The sequence below is a fragment of the Condylura cristata genome, unplaced genomic scaffold (genome assembly GCF_000260355.1).
Source record: "Condylura cristata isolate star-nosed mole 26May11 unplaced genomic scaffold, ConCri1.0 scaffold00035, whole genome shotgun sequence".
In the NCBI taxonomy this organism is placed as follows: domain Eukaryota; kingdom Metazoa; phylum Chordata; class Mammalia; order Eulipotyphla; family Talpidae; genus Condylura; species Condylura cristata.
In genome coordinates, this window is record NW_004567136.1 from 181835 (window position 1) to 200487 (window position 18653).

General features: G+C 47.2%; 1 protein-coding gene across 2 annotated transcripts in view; it reads left to right on the forward strand.

The window, feature by feature from the left end:
- The first annotated feature begins 6998 nt into the window (after nt 1-6998).
- CNIH3 (cornichon family AMPA receptor auxiliary protein 3) overlaps nt 6999-18653 on the forward strand; it is an 86861-nt gene continuing 75206 nt past the window's right edge. Inside the window, exon 1 of one of the 2 annotated variants that reach the window (XM_004693038.2) lies at nt 6999-8160. In XM_004693038.2, coding sequence (XP_004693095.1) covers nt 8080-8160 — 81 coding nt within the window. In that variant the 5' untranslated portion in view covers nt 6999-8079. The remainder of the gene's footprint in view (nt 8161-18653) is intronic. The other variant, XM_012732780.1, reaches the window with a different exon arrangement.

Below are 18653 nucleotides of genomic sequence, written 5' to 3' on the forward strand. Positions count from 1 at the left end.
GTGTTAGGGCTACCTGAGTTGCTGAACTGAATAAACCATTGGGTGTTTCTAACTGAGGCTGGACTTGTTACTTTTTTGTTACTTGAACCTTCTCCTTTCCCATCTTTGTTTAATATATATAATATTTTCTAATTTAAATTTTGATTCAAATTGACAAAATGTCTACTTAACTTCGAACACCATCTGCATCCCTTATTTACAACCCCAGCAACAGTGAAACCCTTACATTTGTGTTAAAATAATCAAATTACTTTAAATGAAGAAATGAGAAGTATTGCTATTTTGTACCAATTTTTGCATAGTGTAAAAGATGTTCAGGTCGTTTGGATGTCCTCAACAGTATCAGGAAGTACTCTAGGCTAACACCTCCTATGTAATATCACTGCCTTTTTTTCTGTGGACTTAGAAGATTGAAGGGTATATTTAAGTGGAACATTAATAAAATGTATCCAAAATTGATTGTCTTTTTCTTCTGAGCTCATTTTTTAAAATTTTATAAGTTTATTTTTACATCATTTTGTACATTTTTTTTTTCATCTCAATTGTAATCCCCGCGGGTTTCCCATCACCAAGTCACCCATGTGCCATCACCATAATCCCGTGCACTTCCCTCCCCACCCCCCCGCTTTTGATTCCATTCCCCACTCCATCCCTGCAAAATGTCTCTCGTATATGGTTGTTCATTATTTTTGTTATTTTCTCGCCTGGTCTATTATACTCCTACTATGAGTGAAACCATTCGGTATTTTTTCTTTCTCTTTCTGGCTTATCTCACTAAGCATGATCTTTTCCAGCTCCATCCAAGTTGCTGCAAAAGACATGTGTTTCTCTTTTTTGGTTGCTGAGTAATATTCCATTGTATATATGTACCACATCTTTTATATCCAGTCATCTACTTTTGGGCATTTGGGCTGCTTTCATGTTTTTCCAATTGTAAATAAAGCAGCAATAAACATGGGGGTGCAGGTATCTTTTTCAATCAGTGTTTTTATGTCTTTTGCGTAGATACCTAGGAGTGGGATTGCTGGGTTGTAGGGAAGCTCCATGTTTAGCAGTTTGCCGACCTCATTTTTTATTTTTATATTTATAAATTCTTAAGTATGTAAATATTGAAATACTACATTTATCACATTTATCATTGTACACAAGAATTACAATGCACAAAATACAACTAAAGTAACAACTATTAGAATTGGTAGCAACCACATGCTTTTAATATTGTGATAAACTGTAATGTATATAGCATGGTGTGCTATGTGATAAATGAGCATATGAAAAACTTGTTTTTCAATGGTCCTTGTGACATCCTATAACAGTTGGCCTGGATGAATGAGTTTAATTTAGAATTTTAAATTATTTATTAATTTCCTGTTTGTAACAATAACCATTACACTTTTTACCAATCAGGACAAATACCTTTTGATATTATCACAATCACTGCAGGTCTACCAGTGACTATTATTTGAATAAGTTGCATAGTGGAAAATAGAAAATCTTTGAAGATAAATGTTCTTTCTGGTTTTAGAGGGCTTTGGGATAGAAGGAGGGATGGTTTGTCAACAGCAAGAGGGAAGCAAGTAGCAATTTCTTGCAGACTGCAAAGAGCTAAAGTGGTTCTGGAGGAAAGGGGACCTATATACTACTTTGTATCAATGACTCACCTGGCCCAGGGAGAATGGATAATACCACACTGGCAATAAAGAGGGCACAGAGCTCATATACTGTAGAACGTACTAGTTAGGAAATACTTTGAATTCTGTGCTATATCAAGTGTCTGAACAGATTTTCCTTTGGATGGAATGGGAATAGAGATAGGACAGAAAGAGCTTAATCAGCTAACCTGAATAAGCTTCCCATGAATTCAAAGCTACTCCTTTTTGGTTTTGACTGTTCATCTGATAGAAGCCTGCCAGTGAGGTGGGAAGGGCAGCGCAAAGGGAGGATAAAAACAGGATAGGGAGGAAATGTCATGATGAGTCAAATCTTTAGTGGGTGGGGTGCCTTCACTACTGATGAGCTGATAAACAAAAGAATAGGGCAGAATGGAAAACACAAACTAACCTACATATGCTATTTAGGAGGAAGTAAAAAAAAATATTGTCAGCAAAATATGGAACAATGAAACTTACTTAAGAACAACAGAGAGGGTTTGATGTAATTTGTTAAAAGTTGCCTTCTTGTTTGGAGAGCCTCCACACTATCCCCAAAGCCCTTGGTCTCTTCATTTTAAAAAATTTATTTATTTATGCATACAAGAATTGGGGTGTAGGCCAGAGGAGTGGGGGTGTGGGGAGTTGTGAGAGGATTCACCAGAGACAGAGTGGGGAGAGAACAGGTTTATCAACTGAAACACACTGTTGAGGGGAGCTGTGGGTGAGACAGGAGAGGTCTGCTGTGCCATGTGGGTCACCTCCCTGACCGGGGATCGAACTGGTGCTGTAGTGGCTTTGAAGAGTTTCACAGTGCTGCGTTTTAACTCCCTGTGCCATTAGGGAGGCTCCTGGGCTCATCTTGTACACACTGTTAGCACCACTGTACATCTGGAAAATTCCACTACAGTAGTACAAAGTATTCAAAAGCCACTCAAAACTCGTGTTCATTGCTCTTCTATATTATAAAGGCTGGAGAGAGAAAAGACACATCTTTTCAGACTCCCTTGCTATTAGGTAGAGGTGTCCAAAGGTCAGAGTTTGGCTGATGAGATGTGGTAGATGCTTAGAGATCCCTCCCTTTTCTCTGGCCTGAAGACATGTCTGTCAAGCTGAAATCTTTTGCTTTTCTTTTCTTTTTTTCCTCATGTAGCATGAACAAAGTGACTGGGAGTGCAGCAGCCTTCTTGTGACCATGAGAACCAAGGACAGCAAGACAGGAAGGTAATAAACAGGTGTTGGGGATAATAGGTTTTAATGGAGCTGCAACACAAGCCTTTAACTGCTTATCCTGATTTTTGTACTAGCAGGAGAACTACTCCCCTATTAAACCATGGCATCAGTTAAGAATTGTGCTCACCTCTAAGTAACAGAAGTCTTAACTTCCATGCTTAAAAAGGTGAAAAGTTTTATTGTCAGGGAATAGGAAAGTCAGGCTGTTTGGGTGGCATGATTATGTTACCAATGGCACTTTCTTTCTCTGTCTGTTACAGGCCATGACCCAAAAGAGTGGATGTTTTTCTGTTTAGGAAAAGAAACTCTCCAGAGAACACTAGGTGGAGTTGAACTAGGCAAGGCTTTGTTAGAGACCGATGCCTGAGGGAACCACTGACTGAGGGGAGAATTTAAACTGGCTCCTTTAAGGGTATTAGGGAGAGATATTTAAAGGTTATGTCCATGAGGTGGGAGGAGGAGAGTGGCATCATTACTTATTCAGGGCTGGGCTATGCTGGGCATATCCACACGAGCGACACTCCAGCTGTGCATGTGGGCTCTCACCCTGCTACCTCCAGGAAATTGTGAAGTAGTCATTAGTGAGGGTCTAGTGCTTTTTGTCTAGCATGGCACCTTCTGGTCAGTGTGGTGCACCAGACTGGACAGGACTTTCCAGTTCATGATTTAGTCCACCTGTTCCAGCAACTTGGGGCAGAACATCCTACCAGCTACCAGCTTGCACTTTCTTTTACCTAGGTTGTCTCAGATCTTTTTACCTTTCCCATTCTTAATTTGTTGATTTCCTTCTCAAACTCACAAGATGGCTTTAAATTGTGTCACATGGCTTCTTCTGGTCGTATGGGGCCTAGGGGAAAAATTCAAGTAATTGGCTTTTCACTGTGTACAGGAGATAAAGTAATGTAGATTGGTCACCCACTCTCCATTCTTTCTTTCTTTTTAGAAAGATTTATTTATTCATGCATACCGAAATGGGTACAGGCCAGAGGTGCAGGGGTGGCGAGAGGATTCACCAGAGACAGAATGGGGAGCAGAACAGGCAGATAGACGAAGTACACTGCTGAGGGGAGCAGTGGGCGGGTCAGGAGAGGTCTGCTGCGCCAGGTCACCTCCGGATGGGGATGGAACTTGCACCGAAGCGGCCCTGGTTTGGCTTGGCAGCACTCCAACCTGCTGTGCCACCGGGGAGGGCCCACAGTGGTGGCCCATTCTTAATCACTTTTTCCCTTGCCTTTCTCTTCTGTGTCATAAGTTTTTTTGTGTGTTTTATTTTATTGTAAATACTACCTTGCGAAGACATTATTTATTGCCCCAATTAGACTGGGAAATTTTCGGATCTTTGGCAGAAACCCCCCCCCCCCCACCTATGGATGCTAAATAATACTTGTTGAATTCATAAACAGGAACTGCTGGGGATCCCTACTGTCTGAAATTCTACCACAGCAGTCACCTGAAAGATACCATTCTGCAACTGATAAAACAAGGTAAAGCAGGACTGGGGGAAGGGCAAGAAGAATAATTAACTGTAAGGATATAGATGGAGATGTGCAAGTTGCAGTGGTGGAATAATGGATCCATTTCCTTTTCTGTTTGAAACTTTCTTTTGGGATAGACACTCCTGATTTTGGTAATGCTGAGCTAGGTAATTCAGAATCAATCCTCCCAATTTTAAAAAGCTGAATGAAATGTAACAGCCTTTCTTTTAAAGATTTATTTATTCATGCATACAGAAATGGGTACAGGCCAGAGGTGCAGGGGTGGCAAGAGGATTCACCAGAGACAGAATGGGGAGCAGAACAGGCAGACTGATGAAGTACACTGTTGAGGGGAGCAGCGGGCGGGTCAGGAGAGGTCTGCCTCGCCATGTGGATCTCCTCTGGGGCAGTCAGGGATGGAACTGATGCGGAAGTGGCTTAAGCTTCTCAGTGCTGTGCTTTATTTAACCTGCTGCACCACCAGGGAGGGCCATAACAGCCTTTTCGTAAAGCATCAGAAATTTAACAAGAGAGTAAGGAATTTCAAATTCCAGATCCAGAGAGGTCAGCAAAGCACTTCAGGGTATTTGCTAACATGGAGGATGTGGAGAGAGAGGTTGAGTTGTACTTTTAGTGTTTTGTAGAACTGGGAGCAAAAGTCAGAGTCCAAGGCCGATCAAGACATGGAACTTGATAACTCATCTGCTTTGGCCTGGAATAGGAAAGCACTGCCTCATATAAATAAGAATGAATGAGAAAAAAACAAAAAGAATTTTCACACAGACTACAGTTTTCTGGTTAATTCAGAAAATCTCAAGCACTGACTTTAGATTAAAGTAATTTTAGAGCACTACAATAGTGTTGCCCAGACACTTGACAAAAAGGTTGAAAAATCTTCTTTGGAGAAAGAGAACATCCTCTTAGAACTCAAATTTCTGCAAAGAACTTTTCAAAACATTGTTTGATATACAATAAAAATTACTAGACACAGAGGAGGTAAATTATGTAAATAAGAAAGAGCAGGAACAAAAGGAAAGAGATTAGCCCTCAAGGGACTCAACATAATTGAATTACAAAATTTCCATATTATTGTTTTGGTTTTGAAAAAATGTGCACAGTGTAATTATAGCAATTGAAAGTAATGATTACCATAAAAAATAGCTAGAGTGATCTATAGATATTACCATAGTGCTGATGGTATCTGAGAGTGGCAAACTTTGGTGTTTGTTTCATCATTTTAATTCTCTACTTTCCAAATTCCCTTTAATGAAGATTTATACTAGAATACATACTTAAGTAAAAGAGAAATGACCAAGAGTAAAACTTATAGCAGGGCTGGACTCACAGGTGTGCAACCTTAACAGGTGCCCAGGTCAGGGCTTCACTCTTAGATTAATGCTCTGCTGCTGCTATTTTGAAATTCTTAATACTTTTTTTTTTTTAAACAAGAAGCTCCATATTTTCATTTTACGCTTGAGCCTGCAAAGTGTGTAGCCAGCCCGGATGCAGAGGCAATTAAATGATGATCTGTTGACCACTTTGTCAGCAGCTGCTACACTTGCTCCAGTTTCCTCACTTCCCACTGAAAGGCTTCCAGTTTGCAAATTGGGGGTGCAGCCAAACAGCTGCAAGAACGTGGGGGTTTCATGGAAAGAGCCTTGAGGAGACTGGAGACCCTAAATCATTTCTGTCACTAACTAGTTGTGCACTAGCTTTTGACAATTCATTTCTTTCAGCTGTAAAGCCATTGGAGTCACATTTGTAAACAGTGCAACGTGCACCCCAGGGTTAGAATCAGCAACTATTTATTGAGTGCCCAACTCTACACAACATACTAGACCCTCTGCTATCAACCCAAACCATGATGTGGTTCTAGTCTGCCACTAGATTTGGCAATAACTTTCCAGGCATATTCGTTTCGTCCCGGACTTAATGACTTCTCTGAAACCCAAATTCTATCTGGAATTACTGGAGCCTCTTTCTGTAGCAGAAATCTCTTTCAAAGGAAGCGTGGTGTGCTGCCTCTGTGCTTGGTTGCTTGGTTCTTTATTTATATTCCATTTAAATAAAGCCAATAGTGTTCTTTTTTTTTTTTTTTTCTCCAGACGAGGAAACCGAGGTTTAAAAAGGTTACAACTCGCAGCCCGAAAGGGCTTTGACTCAAAAAGCTCAAGCTCTTGACAGGTCCACTGGACCAACACCAACACACAGAGCCAGTGCTGCTGCCTCTTCTGTCTAGCATAGTTCACAGTCGGTTTCCCCAATCCCAAGGTCAGATGTCTGGGGAGGATGCCAGGGAAAGGCGCTGATGGGGAATTTTACAGGGGCTGCGAGCATCTGGAGCATCAAGGGCACTAGAGCAAACCCAAATGGCTTGTCCCGTATCTCCAACCGACACAAGACCAGACCCTCCTCCCATATCGCCCTCCCCGTACACCGCCCCCCGCCTCCCGACCCCTCATTTTTCGTTCAGACAAGCGAAACAGAAATACGGGAGGGATGGCTGACGCCTTAAGGCGCGAGGTACGCGCCATACCCTTCCGCAGCTTCCCGCCTCCTCCAGACGCACGTGCTTAAAGAGTCCCTGCTCCTTCCCGCCCGGGCCCCGCCCGGCCCCGCGGCCCCCAAGTTTCCGCGGAGAGACTAGCGCGAGTAGCTGCAGCGGCGGCGGCGACCGAGCGCCCCTCGGCGTCACGCCGCCCACCTTTCCGCCGCTCGGTGGCTGCAGTCTCCGCCCGCCTGGGAGGGCGTGCTCGGCGGAGCGGAGCCGAGGGTGGGGCGCCGAGAGGGAGGGAGCCCGCGCCCCGCCGCTCGGTTTCTCGCCGTGGCACAGGCGGCGGCAGCAGCAGGTGGAGCGGGCTCCGCGGCGCGCTGCAACTGGCCTGGAACCCGCCGCTACAGCCCCGCTGGAGGGAGCAGGCCCGCAGGGCTGGAGTCCGTGGCCACCAGGGTCTGATCCCTAGTTTGCCGGGAAGTTGGGGACCGAGGCCGGCGCTCCGGGACCGCCGCCCGGGCCGGGGCCGGGACCGGGGCCGGGACCGGGACTGGGACTGGGCGCGCCCAGGCGAGCACAGCAGCCCTGGAAGCCCCCTCCGGTGCGCGGGACCAAGGGGACGTGGCTCTTCCAGGCTACCTGACGACCTGTTCTCTCCGGAAAGAGTCGTGGCCGGCTCTGGGATTTGGGAGGCGCTTGGAGTCCGCCGGGGCACCTTACTGGAGGTTCTCGGTTTGCGCCCTGGTAGCGCGGGAGGGTCCTGAGCCGCGCCCTCGCCTCTCCTCTGGCGTGTAGGCGCGGAGAACAGAGGGTCCGCCCCTGGGGTCCTCGGGGACGGGAGCGTCATTCACACGCGGTCCTCCTTGGAGTCCTCGCACCCCTCGCCGAGTTTGTCTCCAGGACTCTCAGCTTGGCACTGATCTGCAGGAGTTCGCTACTGATTTGGTTTCTTCGTGTGGGGGACAGTTGCCGCCAACGACGCCCGACACACCCTTCCCTGCCTTCGCGGCGGGCTGGCGCCCGGGTCGCGGAGCCGGCGGGAAGCCTGTCCCGGTTCATGGGCCCCCAAGTCTGTCCCCCCTGCTTGGCGTGCCGTCTGCTAGTCACTGCCTTCGAGGGGAGGGTGCGTGGCTCCTTTTTGCCCCTTTCAAGGCAGTGAGGTCTTGAGGAGGCCACTGACTTCTAGGGGCTTCTTGAGTGTGGCGGGATTGGGGTACGGGCTGCGACCATGGCCTTCACTTTCGCTGCTTTCTGCTACATGCTGTCCCTGGTGCTGTGCGCTGCGCTCATCTTCTTCGCCATCTGGCACGTGAGTAACCGGCAGAAGCTTCTAACTCTCTTTCTTGTTTCTGTTTTTTTTTTTTTTTTGCTCCCCGAACTTGCCCCTGTCTCCCCCACCCCCGCAACCAGTTTATATGAAACACCACCTCACTTTATCCCCTGGCTGCCACGCACCTGCGGGGGGTCTCCCTGCCTCTCCCCCTTCAGGCGGCGGAAGACAGTTCGGGCCATCCCCAGGCCCTGCGGAGGCACCGGGCAGACCTTGGGTGCCTGGCCACTGGCCCAGTCTCCCCTGGTGCAGGAGGCAAGGACCCCTGGCCCAGGCTTGGCCGCACCCCCGGGGGCCCCAGGGAGTGGTGGCTACAACCGCGTGTACTGCCCGCTCCCCCCTCCCCCCACTCCCTCTGCCCCCTTCTCTTGTCTGCGGGAGGCGAAGGAGAAGCAACGCCTTTGGGCCCGGCAATTAGTCAAGTAACTATAACAACTAAACATTTAAAATGTCAGCATCTGTGGTGGGTTGCATTTAGACATAATTGGAGACACAGTAGAAACACCTCTGGAGCGCCTTGTAAGAGGAAGTTATAGAAACGGGGGCGGGAAGCCAGGTAGTGGGGGGTCGAAATGAAAGACATTGGGACAGTGAGGAAGAGAGAAAAGCCAGGAGGCGGGAGGCTGCAGAAGACCTGGATGGGTGAGCCAGTGGAAGTCCTAGCTCAGGGGCCAGGGAGAGCCCATTTCCCCTTTTGCTCTCCTAGGGTCAGCGCCATGCTACTTTTACAAGACCTGCCCTACAGGTGAAGGTCCCCCAGCATTCCCAGCAGGGGAGAGCTGCCCTACCTGAGGTCACACCAGGTTGAGGGCAATGGTGCTGGGATGAGGGGCGTGGAATACTTTCTGGATGGAAAATGGAGAGCACTTGCTGAGGAAGGACAGTAGCGGCTTTCCTGGAACTCTGAAGACATCTTTCTCTGAGATTTTTTAACTTGTGTTCACCAGAGAGTTGGTGGGAAGAATGGCAAGGTCAAGTGTCTTAGAAGCAGCACAGCAGCGCCTTGTCTCCCACAGTTAAAGGAGTTGCCCTGCCTAGCCAGTCCCAGCCACAGGAAAGGCCCATGAGGTGAATCCCTCCAGGCATGGCTCTTGGGGGTGGGAGGGCCGTTGAGGGCACCCTGCAGAGCACCCGAAATTGCAGGGTGGGTGAGATGCAGGTTTCTAGTGAGAGGGTTTATCTTAAAATAGAACTAAACAGCTCGAGTCCTTACAAGGTTGTTGGACAGAGGAGAGGGAGGAGGAAGACTGCGGACCTTGTCAGCTGAGACCAGACCCTTGTTGGACTTTCTTCCACATCTGGAAAGTGAGAACGTTGACCTGGATGATCCCTGAGTTTTTTCTTATGTCCAAGGTGGTGTCCCCCACCTAGGAATTTCAGGGCTGACCAAAAGTCCTGCAAGTGAGAAGTGATTTTACACCCTGTGCCCCTCTGCCCAGGAATGCTGGGTCTCATCTTGACAGATAATTGAGTCTTTAAGTTGACAGTTGTTAAGGCAAAATGAAGCGTTACCTAATTAAAAGAAAAAAGAGGTGCCAGACAGATCTGCCCAAACAGTGCAATAGACCCTTGCTGATGTGTTTAGGAGGAACTTTCTGCCTTTTTGGATTTGGGGAGTTATATGCATTCTGGAAGGCTAACGACTCCTCCTTTCCCCAGAAATACTTCATTTTATGATTTCTTTATATTTTTGCACAAAGCAATCTGTCAGGCTGGAGTTCTCTGACTTAGCGCCTGAAGCAGAGCAGGTAACAAGAAAGAATAATTTTCTCTTACTCAGGGGAAGATAATAAGTAATTCAAGAGCAGACTAGTTGAATGGATGGCTTGTGCAACTGGTTGACTAATGTAGATGTTTTACACTGCTGCCATCCTGTGTTGGGCTCTGCTCTCCAGGTAGAGACAGGAAGGGGCGAGATTCCAGTTTCTAAGAAAAAAAAAAAAGAGAGAATTCGCGCTCTTCAGTTTAAACGACAGTATCCGCGCCCAAGTCTCATTCCCTCTTTCCAGTTCCCTCTCTCTAAACCAAACAACCCAAAGCTCTACCCCCTTGCTTTGGCTCCTGAGCCCTGGGAAAGGAAATCTGAGCTGCATCCATTCCAAGATGGCATTTCTTTGTGTAGTTGTTGGGTAGAGGATGGTCATTATTTCAACCAGAATGCAAGGGGGTTGGTTCTGTGTTGGAGTGTGTGCTTGCCTTCTCTCAGACTCATGGTCCTTATGTCTGTGTGGATGTGAGTGGAGCTCACATAAGGAATTGGGCACTTAGCAGTGCGCAGCAGTTATATGCCACTCCTCGGCACATTGTTCTTAGTGATGGTCTGCACCCACTGAGGGTGGTGCTCATAGCTGCTGTCCATTATCTATCAGTAGGCATTCAGATATGCCTCTAGTTGTTGACCTCCCCATTCTCTGGGAGCAAGGGGAGATAGAGGTGATTGGCTCTAAGCACAGCATTTTAAGCCTTGGTTTTACTTTGGAAATTTATCTGTATTTGTTTTCAAAGGAAATATTTCAAATTCGCAATTTATGTTATATGCGTCACTATCTTTGAGTACACTTGTCATCTTTGGGAGGCACAGACAAAACAACTTTTCCCTCTGTGGCTGTGCATATGTACAGGCCTCTTACTGCCTGGGCAGACATGTCCTTTTACTGCCCAGTCAGTTCTCCCAGTTGATATCTTACACGTGAGGAAACTGGATCAGAGAGGTTCTGAAATGTGCCTGAGGTTGCACAGCTGGTACATAGTGGATTTGGGATTTGAGCTGAGACTCTTATCCCGGTGCCCTTTTTCTAATTCTAGTCACTGCCCTGGGGCTGTTTAACTTTGGTAACAGTGGACAATGTTTCTATACAAACAGTTGCTTTTCTCTGTGTAAATAAAATGCTTGGCATTAGAATTTCTGATCAGCGTTACAACAAGGTGGCAAACATACAGTATGTCCTTTTTCTTTTAAATAAGGAATTTCTATTTCATTTTTGAAGAAAATTAGTTTTTTTGTTTTATTTTTGAGATGATATACATTATTTCCTGAATTTTGAAAATATAGGGACCTATAATGGCACAAACCGCTAATCTTATCCAGAGAAGATCTGGGTGTCTTTTCTTCCAGTCATTGTGTATGTGTACATTTTAAAAAGTTGCATATAGAGACTTCCATGGGGGACAAAAGTTAAAGAAAGGTTTTCAGATGTGAATTGATGTCTTTTTCCAGTCAGTGTGAAATGAACAATGTTTATTCTCAAAATGCAAGGGGGTTGGTTCTGTGTTGGAGAGTGTGTGCCTGCCTTCTCAGCTCCAGCTTGGTTGAGCCTGTTTGCTGTCATCTATATAAACACAGATGAAGCCATTCTTTGAAAAGATCAAAGATTCATTACCAGTTATTTCAGGTTTCCAACTTTGAATTTTAAAGTTTATATATATATATATATATACATACATACACATACCTGGAGACCTTTTTGAAAGAGTCACTTCTAAAAATCTCTGAGTTTGGACAGCATACGAATAAAATTAATTCCCAACAATATTTCTTCGGATTTACAGCCGCCTTTGCTATTGAAAAGTCTTAATGAGGCCCAGGAGATGATAACAAACGTATTTATAGAGAGGCCGTTCTGCTAGATGAGTTATCACAGACTTTCGGACAGTTCCAGCCTGTCACAGACAGAGCCAGTGGGAATTGAATGAACATTTCAGTTTCTCACACTGTCCAGCTGGGAACAAAAGATGGTTTATGTGAGACAGTAGGATGCTGGGGCTTGACAATACATCATTTTTGAAGACCATGCTTTGGCCTACTCAGAGGAGGCCTGAGTTCATCATCATGCCTTGCTTGGTGCCCTCTTCTTGTTTCCTTTGAGACTGCCCCTCCTCTCTGTCATCTCACCATGATGTGTGCACGTCCCCTCTTTCTGCTCTATCCCTCTCCTCCTCATCCTGAGCCTCACAGTCAGTGTGGGAGGAAGCCCTAAGAGAACAGCGACCTTCTCTGAGTCACCACTGTTTCTCCAAAGTCTAGAACATTGCCTGGCATAAAGAGCTCCTCGAATAAATTCTTGTTCCAACCTGGCGTGGCACGGTTCTGGCTGACGTGGTAACTCATTTCTGATTTCCCTTCTGATTACCTCCCTGGACCGCTCCCTGGGCAGTATAGGTGCATGTGCTTTATGCTGTTGCTTGGCACTTTGAAACCTTGGAAACTAGTTATTACAAAAGAAGACTGGCCATGGCTGTGGGGCACAGGCCCCCTCTGGATGATGAGGGCTAGTTCTCCCACAGAGGCGCAGCTTGGGGTGGGGGGAGCAGAGCTGGCTTACACCCCTGTTTCCACCACAGATGTGTTGAGAGTGGAGAGGAGGATGCTGAATTCACCTCAAACTATCAGGAGCTGGCCTGATGTTTGACTTTGACATGAAAATTGCTGAACAAGCTCTCAAGGCACAGTGTCTGATGCTGACGTGCAGTGACTGTTGAGTGGCCTTCACCAGGTAATTGGGGCGTCTGCCTTTATTGACCCTGAAGTCAGTTCTTGGTGACCTTATTTACCTGGCGCCCCGCCCTTCTGGCTGCCTGGACCTTTCTGTTTTCCGCCACACAGCTCTGTGCTGCCTCCTCAGGACTAGTTTTTTGCTGCTCCTCGCTGCCCAGCGGTTTGCAGCCAGAGTCTGCAGAGTCTGGTGCCTCTGGTTTTGTGGATGCACCAACTCCATTGTCACTGTCATCCGCTGCCCCACCCCACCCTCGGATGCATCCAGTGCTTAGCATCTGCTCATGGCCATGTCCCCCTCATCCTGTCTCTTCCTGGGGGTGTTTGGTTATCTGACTGCCACTCTAGGACTACTCTGTTCCTTCAGCCTCACAACTGGGCCAACCTTTCACAGGGAGCCCGGGACCCCCTCCTGTGCTTTGTGCTGAGTTGGGGCCACTTGCTTTTACCATTTGCTGTCTGCTGCTGTGTTCTGGGTTCTGTGACCCCCTCTGTCTGCATTGTTAGCCCAGGCTGAGGAGCTACTTGGGCTGAGATGAAGGCCTCAGTTGCTCATAACTCAGAGGTGTGATTCTGGCCAGTTCTTTCAGCTCCCATATGCTGTTCTAGATCTTTGATATTTTCTTGGAGTCCCCTGAAGCTCCCCAAAGATTCATTACCTTCTCTTCTCAGCGGGTGACTTCATCTCCGGCTCTCAGAGAACATAGAGGCAATGAGAGAGGGACACCCCAGTATTCTGCCTCTCCCAAATGCCTCTGATTCTATCTCCATGGTTTTTCCTTCTTTCTCAGCTGAGAGGAAGCAGAGTCCCTGCTCCTAGCCATCAGATCCCTCTGCTAGTTCCTCGAGGACATTGCTATATCCCTCACACACCGTGTCCTCAACAACTGCCTTCATGGGTTTGTACCCCAACTCCTGGCCTCCAGGTACAAAGTCTCTGAGCTCTGAGTTTACAGCCACACCCCTTTTTTCCCAGGCCCCCTGGTACCACTCATTCTCTCTAGCCTCAGACAAGTTGGCCTCACCACGTCCTACTTCCTGCTTCCCTCTTTGTATTACATGAAACACACAGAAAAAAGCACAGAGATTAAAAAAGCCTTTTGCATCTGCCATCTGGAGTTAGCAAATGTTAGCGTGGTGCCATGTTGGTTTTTTACCTTTTTTTTTTGAGTCATTTGTATCTCCTTTGTGCCCTGCCTGTCTGGGCTCTGCTCTTTGCTGCCTGCTGGCCAGTCTGAGTGCCAGTTTGTGCTTTTTGACTGTGGCTTTGACTTGGATGTCCACACCCTCCCAAACCCTACCCCAAACCCCACAGTCAGTTCCCAATCCAACACCTATTCCTACCTTCCTCACAGCCTCAGGGGATGCAGTTTGGGGGGGACCACCCCCTCCTGGCCAGGCTTCCTCTGGCTACGCAACTTCTCACTCTGTTCCTCCTGCTCACGACCCTGCCCCATGCAGGCACCTGCTCTTGCTCAGAGTATTGTGACCCCAAGGTGGTCGCCTTGGCTAACCCTTACCTGGATTCATCATCAACCCAGTTTCCTCCCCACACAGCTGCCATGAGTTATCTTTCTAACACTTGAACGTGTTATGTCCATCTCTGTGCCTGGACAAGAAACCCTGTGAGGATGGAACAGTCCTCAACATCAGCACAGAGGTGGCAGGGTAGTCGGAGCCGAGTGAGTGCGGAATAAGTGCAGGATCTGGGTAGTTTACAATAGCTAATCCAGGCTTGACAAGCTCTTGTGCAGTGAATGGTTTCTTGGACTTGGCTGGTTATAGCAGAGTTGCTCCTCAGTTGATGGGAGACACCACAGGGGACAGATGAGCCAGGTTGAAGGTGAAGCAGGTCTCACTGGGCTGAGGCCCTGAACAGTAGCCACCAAAGAGGAACTGCTGTCTGGGAAAGGGCTGTCAGGCTGGGCTACCGGGCAGAGGATGTGGCATCCCTGGGCAGAGGATGTGGCTGGCTTCCAGGTATGTGCTGATTTTATGCTTGAAGCAGACTGTACTAATGTTGTGGTCCTGAAGTTTGATTATGGGTGGTTCTGAAATACACCCTTCTCCTCTCTTGACAAGCACATGTAACTAGCACCCATATGGCTTAAAACAGGCAGATAGTAGATTCTAGACTGATGTGCCTGCACATTGCTTCTGAGTGGCTTCCTTTTTTACTAGCTGAAAGTCCTTAGGAAAAGAAAGTGAACTGTGTTGTTCAGAGAAGAGCATTGAAGTCAGCCCTGGCACCAGTGCTGATTCATATACATGAGTTATAAACTCAGATCTGCAGGGCTGGAGGTGGTTACCATTTGGAATCTTCAGAGTCAAGATTTCTGCATCCTAACATAGGTTAGTGAAACTGGCCTGTATTTCTTTTAAATGGCCCTGGGGGTCTGATTAATTCCAATAAAAGTCACTGAAAACTTCAAGTGCACACTTAACTCCTAACTGGTGTGTGCAAATATGTCTTTGAGGCCCTGCTGTTTATTCTTTTGTGTATACACCTGAAGTGGAAATACAGGGTCAAATGGTAATTCTATGTTTAATTTTTTGTGGCTTCTCAAGTTGTACAAGCTGAAAAACTCTCTGCTCCTTCTTGACCCTCTGGCCACAGTGGGTTTTCTGCTTTCCTCTAGGATGAACCAACTGCAAAATCCCAAACATCCCACATTACTCATTGCTTAAATGTCTGATCTCTTTTCCTACATTACTCTGGAGTCCTCAAGTCTTTCAGGTGAATAAAATGGTTACAGATTTTGTCATGCCAGCATTATACCCCTGTCATCAGAGACTGTAAATCCTCCGTAAGCGGATTTTACTGGAGACGATTCTTGGGTTTTGTCTATGGATAGTCCCATGGCCACAGTAATTTCCTTGGGAGATTTAGTCAGGGTGAGAGCAGTAGTGTTTCTTGAGATGTTTAGGTTTGAGAACGTTTGGGGCTTGTGAGAACTGTATTGATACTAAGAACAAAGGGACGGAAACTTGCCACTCATCTTGATTCCTTTCTGAGACCTGCCGCATAGCGCTCAGAGCTCAGCTCCCCACTAGCCGTGACACCCTGCTCTTTTTTGCCTCTGTCCCTTCTTTCTCCAATGCTGTTGGCTTCCTGTTATTCCTTCTCCACGGCATGTAGCCTGGCTCAGCATAGGCTTCACTACATTACTCAGCCCATCTGCAGGGTCCCAGGCTGAGGTTAGCTGACACTGCCACCCTTCCCAGAGCATCCAGAAGCGAGGGTTGACTTTGCCAGAGTATCCGTGAGGCTTCTGTTCTGGCTGTGCTCACGTCGTCCATTGCTGAGGATGGGGTATAGCTCTTCTGCTGGGGAAAAAATGCAGGGGAGGAAAGCAGAGTCTTGGAGTTGACTTCCTATTTTTTTTTCCCTTATTGGCAACTGATTCATGAACCCTAAAAAAAGAGTTGATAGCAACATAACCGGCTAGCTGTAGCAGCCCATATGGTCTCTCATATAACAGACATTTGTATCTCGGATAAGAGGTATTTAAATGTGTTCTGTGCACCTTATTAAGAAAAAGAATTAGCAGCTGCATTCAAGGGTTATGGGTATGGAGATAGTCAAATAATTAACTAGTCCCCCAGAAGGCCAATATTAGGAAATAGGAATTGGGAGGTGTCCCGGGGGTGGGGAGGACCCTATCAGGGGAGATGTAGTCTGAGGGTATTGCACCCACTCCTGGTCCCGGGAAGAGGGGTCCAGCATATGTGAACATGGAGCTGCAGGTCTGGATTCCTCTTGTCCCCCCAACCTGGGTGGGGGGGGGGTGCTTCAGGCAGTGGTGGGCAGACCACAGAACACAGATTTGTGCCTGCTCTTTCCAAAGTCTATGCTGAGAACTATCAGATCATCCTGTTTCCCTTCTCCTCCCCTCCTGTTTGTGGGGAAATGGTACCAGCTGGGGAGTCCTCTAAGTATCGTAGAATTTACATTGTCCTCATTATCGGAGGTCCTAAGTGGGCTGTTGGGTGGGGCTTGGGAGTCTTTGTCGGGTGGGACCTTTGAACGGTGGTGGCATTAAGCTGCCACTTGGCAAGGATGGAGGGGAGGTGATGCTGGGAGAGGGTTGGTAGCAGCACTGAGCAGGTGGGGGCGAGGGGAACTGATCTCTGGAGCATGTGAATCCTTTTCTAGACTTGGGCATCAGAACCAGATGTTGTGAAACTCCAAGCCACTTCATCACAACTGGACCGTGACTTAGCCTGGGATAATTTCTCTTGGACATTCTGGAGAGTGATGAAGGAATTGAGCTGAGGTCAATAAGGCATGTGTGCTGACTGTGGAAAACATCTGGAGAGATATGTGTTTGGTCTTGACATCCTTTTTTCTTGAGGAAGAAAAGGGGCAGTTTGGCCCCTAAGGCTGGCAGCTAATGCGGCTGCAGCAGCTGCTGCTAAATGGCCTCCAGCACACTGCCCGTGGCTTTCCGAGGGTCTCGCATCTCCCTGGAACTTTTGCTTTCATGTGGTCTGCAAGATCCTATCCCACTCCAAATCCTGGTTTCTTCTGCTAGTTACTTGCATCTCGTTCTGTGCCCTTTTTCCTGACAGTTTTTCTTTTCCAGGGGACTTCCTGAAAATTTGGCGTCAGTTTTCTCTGTAGGGAGTGTATCAGTTAAGATTCTTAGAGATCAGATCTGTCTATCTTAGTCAAAAAAGGAACTTGTGGAAGAGAAGTCAGAGTGCTTGGAGGATGGATGGAAAGTCTGAAAAAGAAGACTTAAAGGAACAGAATATCCTCCATGTAGATCGGTGTTCCTCTTTCTTAGGTCCTTGATTATTCCAGAGGATGACGATGTCCATTGGGTCAGTGTTGCTGGTGGGCTGTCCTGAGCTGGGGGGCAAACGTCTTATGGAATTTCAGGCCTCCTGTGGTCTCCCTCTAGGAATTTATCCTCTCGCCAGGGTTGCCCTAGAAAGGGCAACCAAAACGAATCAGAAGGGTATTGGTATTGGGTGACTGAAAATGACAGATGCTTACTACTTGGACCCAACTTTACTGTTATTCACCTGGATTCAGAGAAAGCAAAAATTTCTCTAAATAAAGGTCAACTTCTTGTTGCAGTAGATCCTGGGATGTACTGTCCTGTGTGGGTTGCAAAAAAGGTCTTATTTATCTTCATTCTCTGCTTGATGAGGAGTAGCTGTGCTCTGGCCAGGATGCTGGACTTACTGGACTTGTGGCCTTGAACTGTTTCCTCATGGAGTGATGACTGTCCGCTGCCCCTTAATCAAGTCTCCTCTCCACGTCCCCATCATGCGGCGGCTCCTGGAGGTAATGGGACGTGCGTCTTCAGCACGCATCTGTCCTGCATCTACTGGCTTTTCAGAATCCACTTGGATGAGGGCTTTGCAGGAATATAGCAGAGCGCCGCTTGCCTAGTCATTGTGTGAATCACGAATAAGAAAAGTACTTAGTTTTGGTATCTCCCAGCATGTAGTCTCAGTTCTAGAGAATGAGTACGACCCAGCCCTTTTCCTCTTAGGGAAGCAAATCATACCCCAGTGCCCTCCATGGCCCAAGAAAACCTCCCGTCACCCCACAGAGCCGGGAACAGGATCCCCACCCCAAGCCCTGCCTGTACCACTTAATATGCTCCCCTCTGCCTTCCCAGCAGGCCTCACTCTCTTGGAATTAGCCAAGTTGGCAATCTCTGCTACTGTTCAGAAGAAGTCATTTTGCTCTGTAAATGCGAAGCAGCAGCAATTGTTTCCTTAGGGGGGAGGTGGCTTGCTGACTTGGGGCTGCTGTGTCGCATGCTGGCACCTCTGTTAAAATTAGCTCCTCCACCATTCTAGGGTTGTTATAGAGCAGCCGAAAACAGTGTCATGGGGCAGGACATTAAAGCCAAGAGAGAAATGATTGTAGGAATGGCGCGTAGCTTTCTAGAAGTAAATTCCATGAACCATGGGAGGTGAATTGCTGGGCCTGGAACGAGGATCTTCACTATAGAGAGGG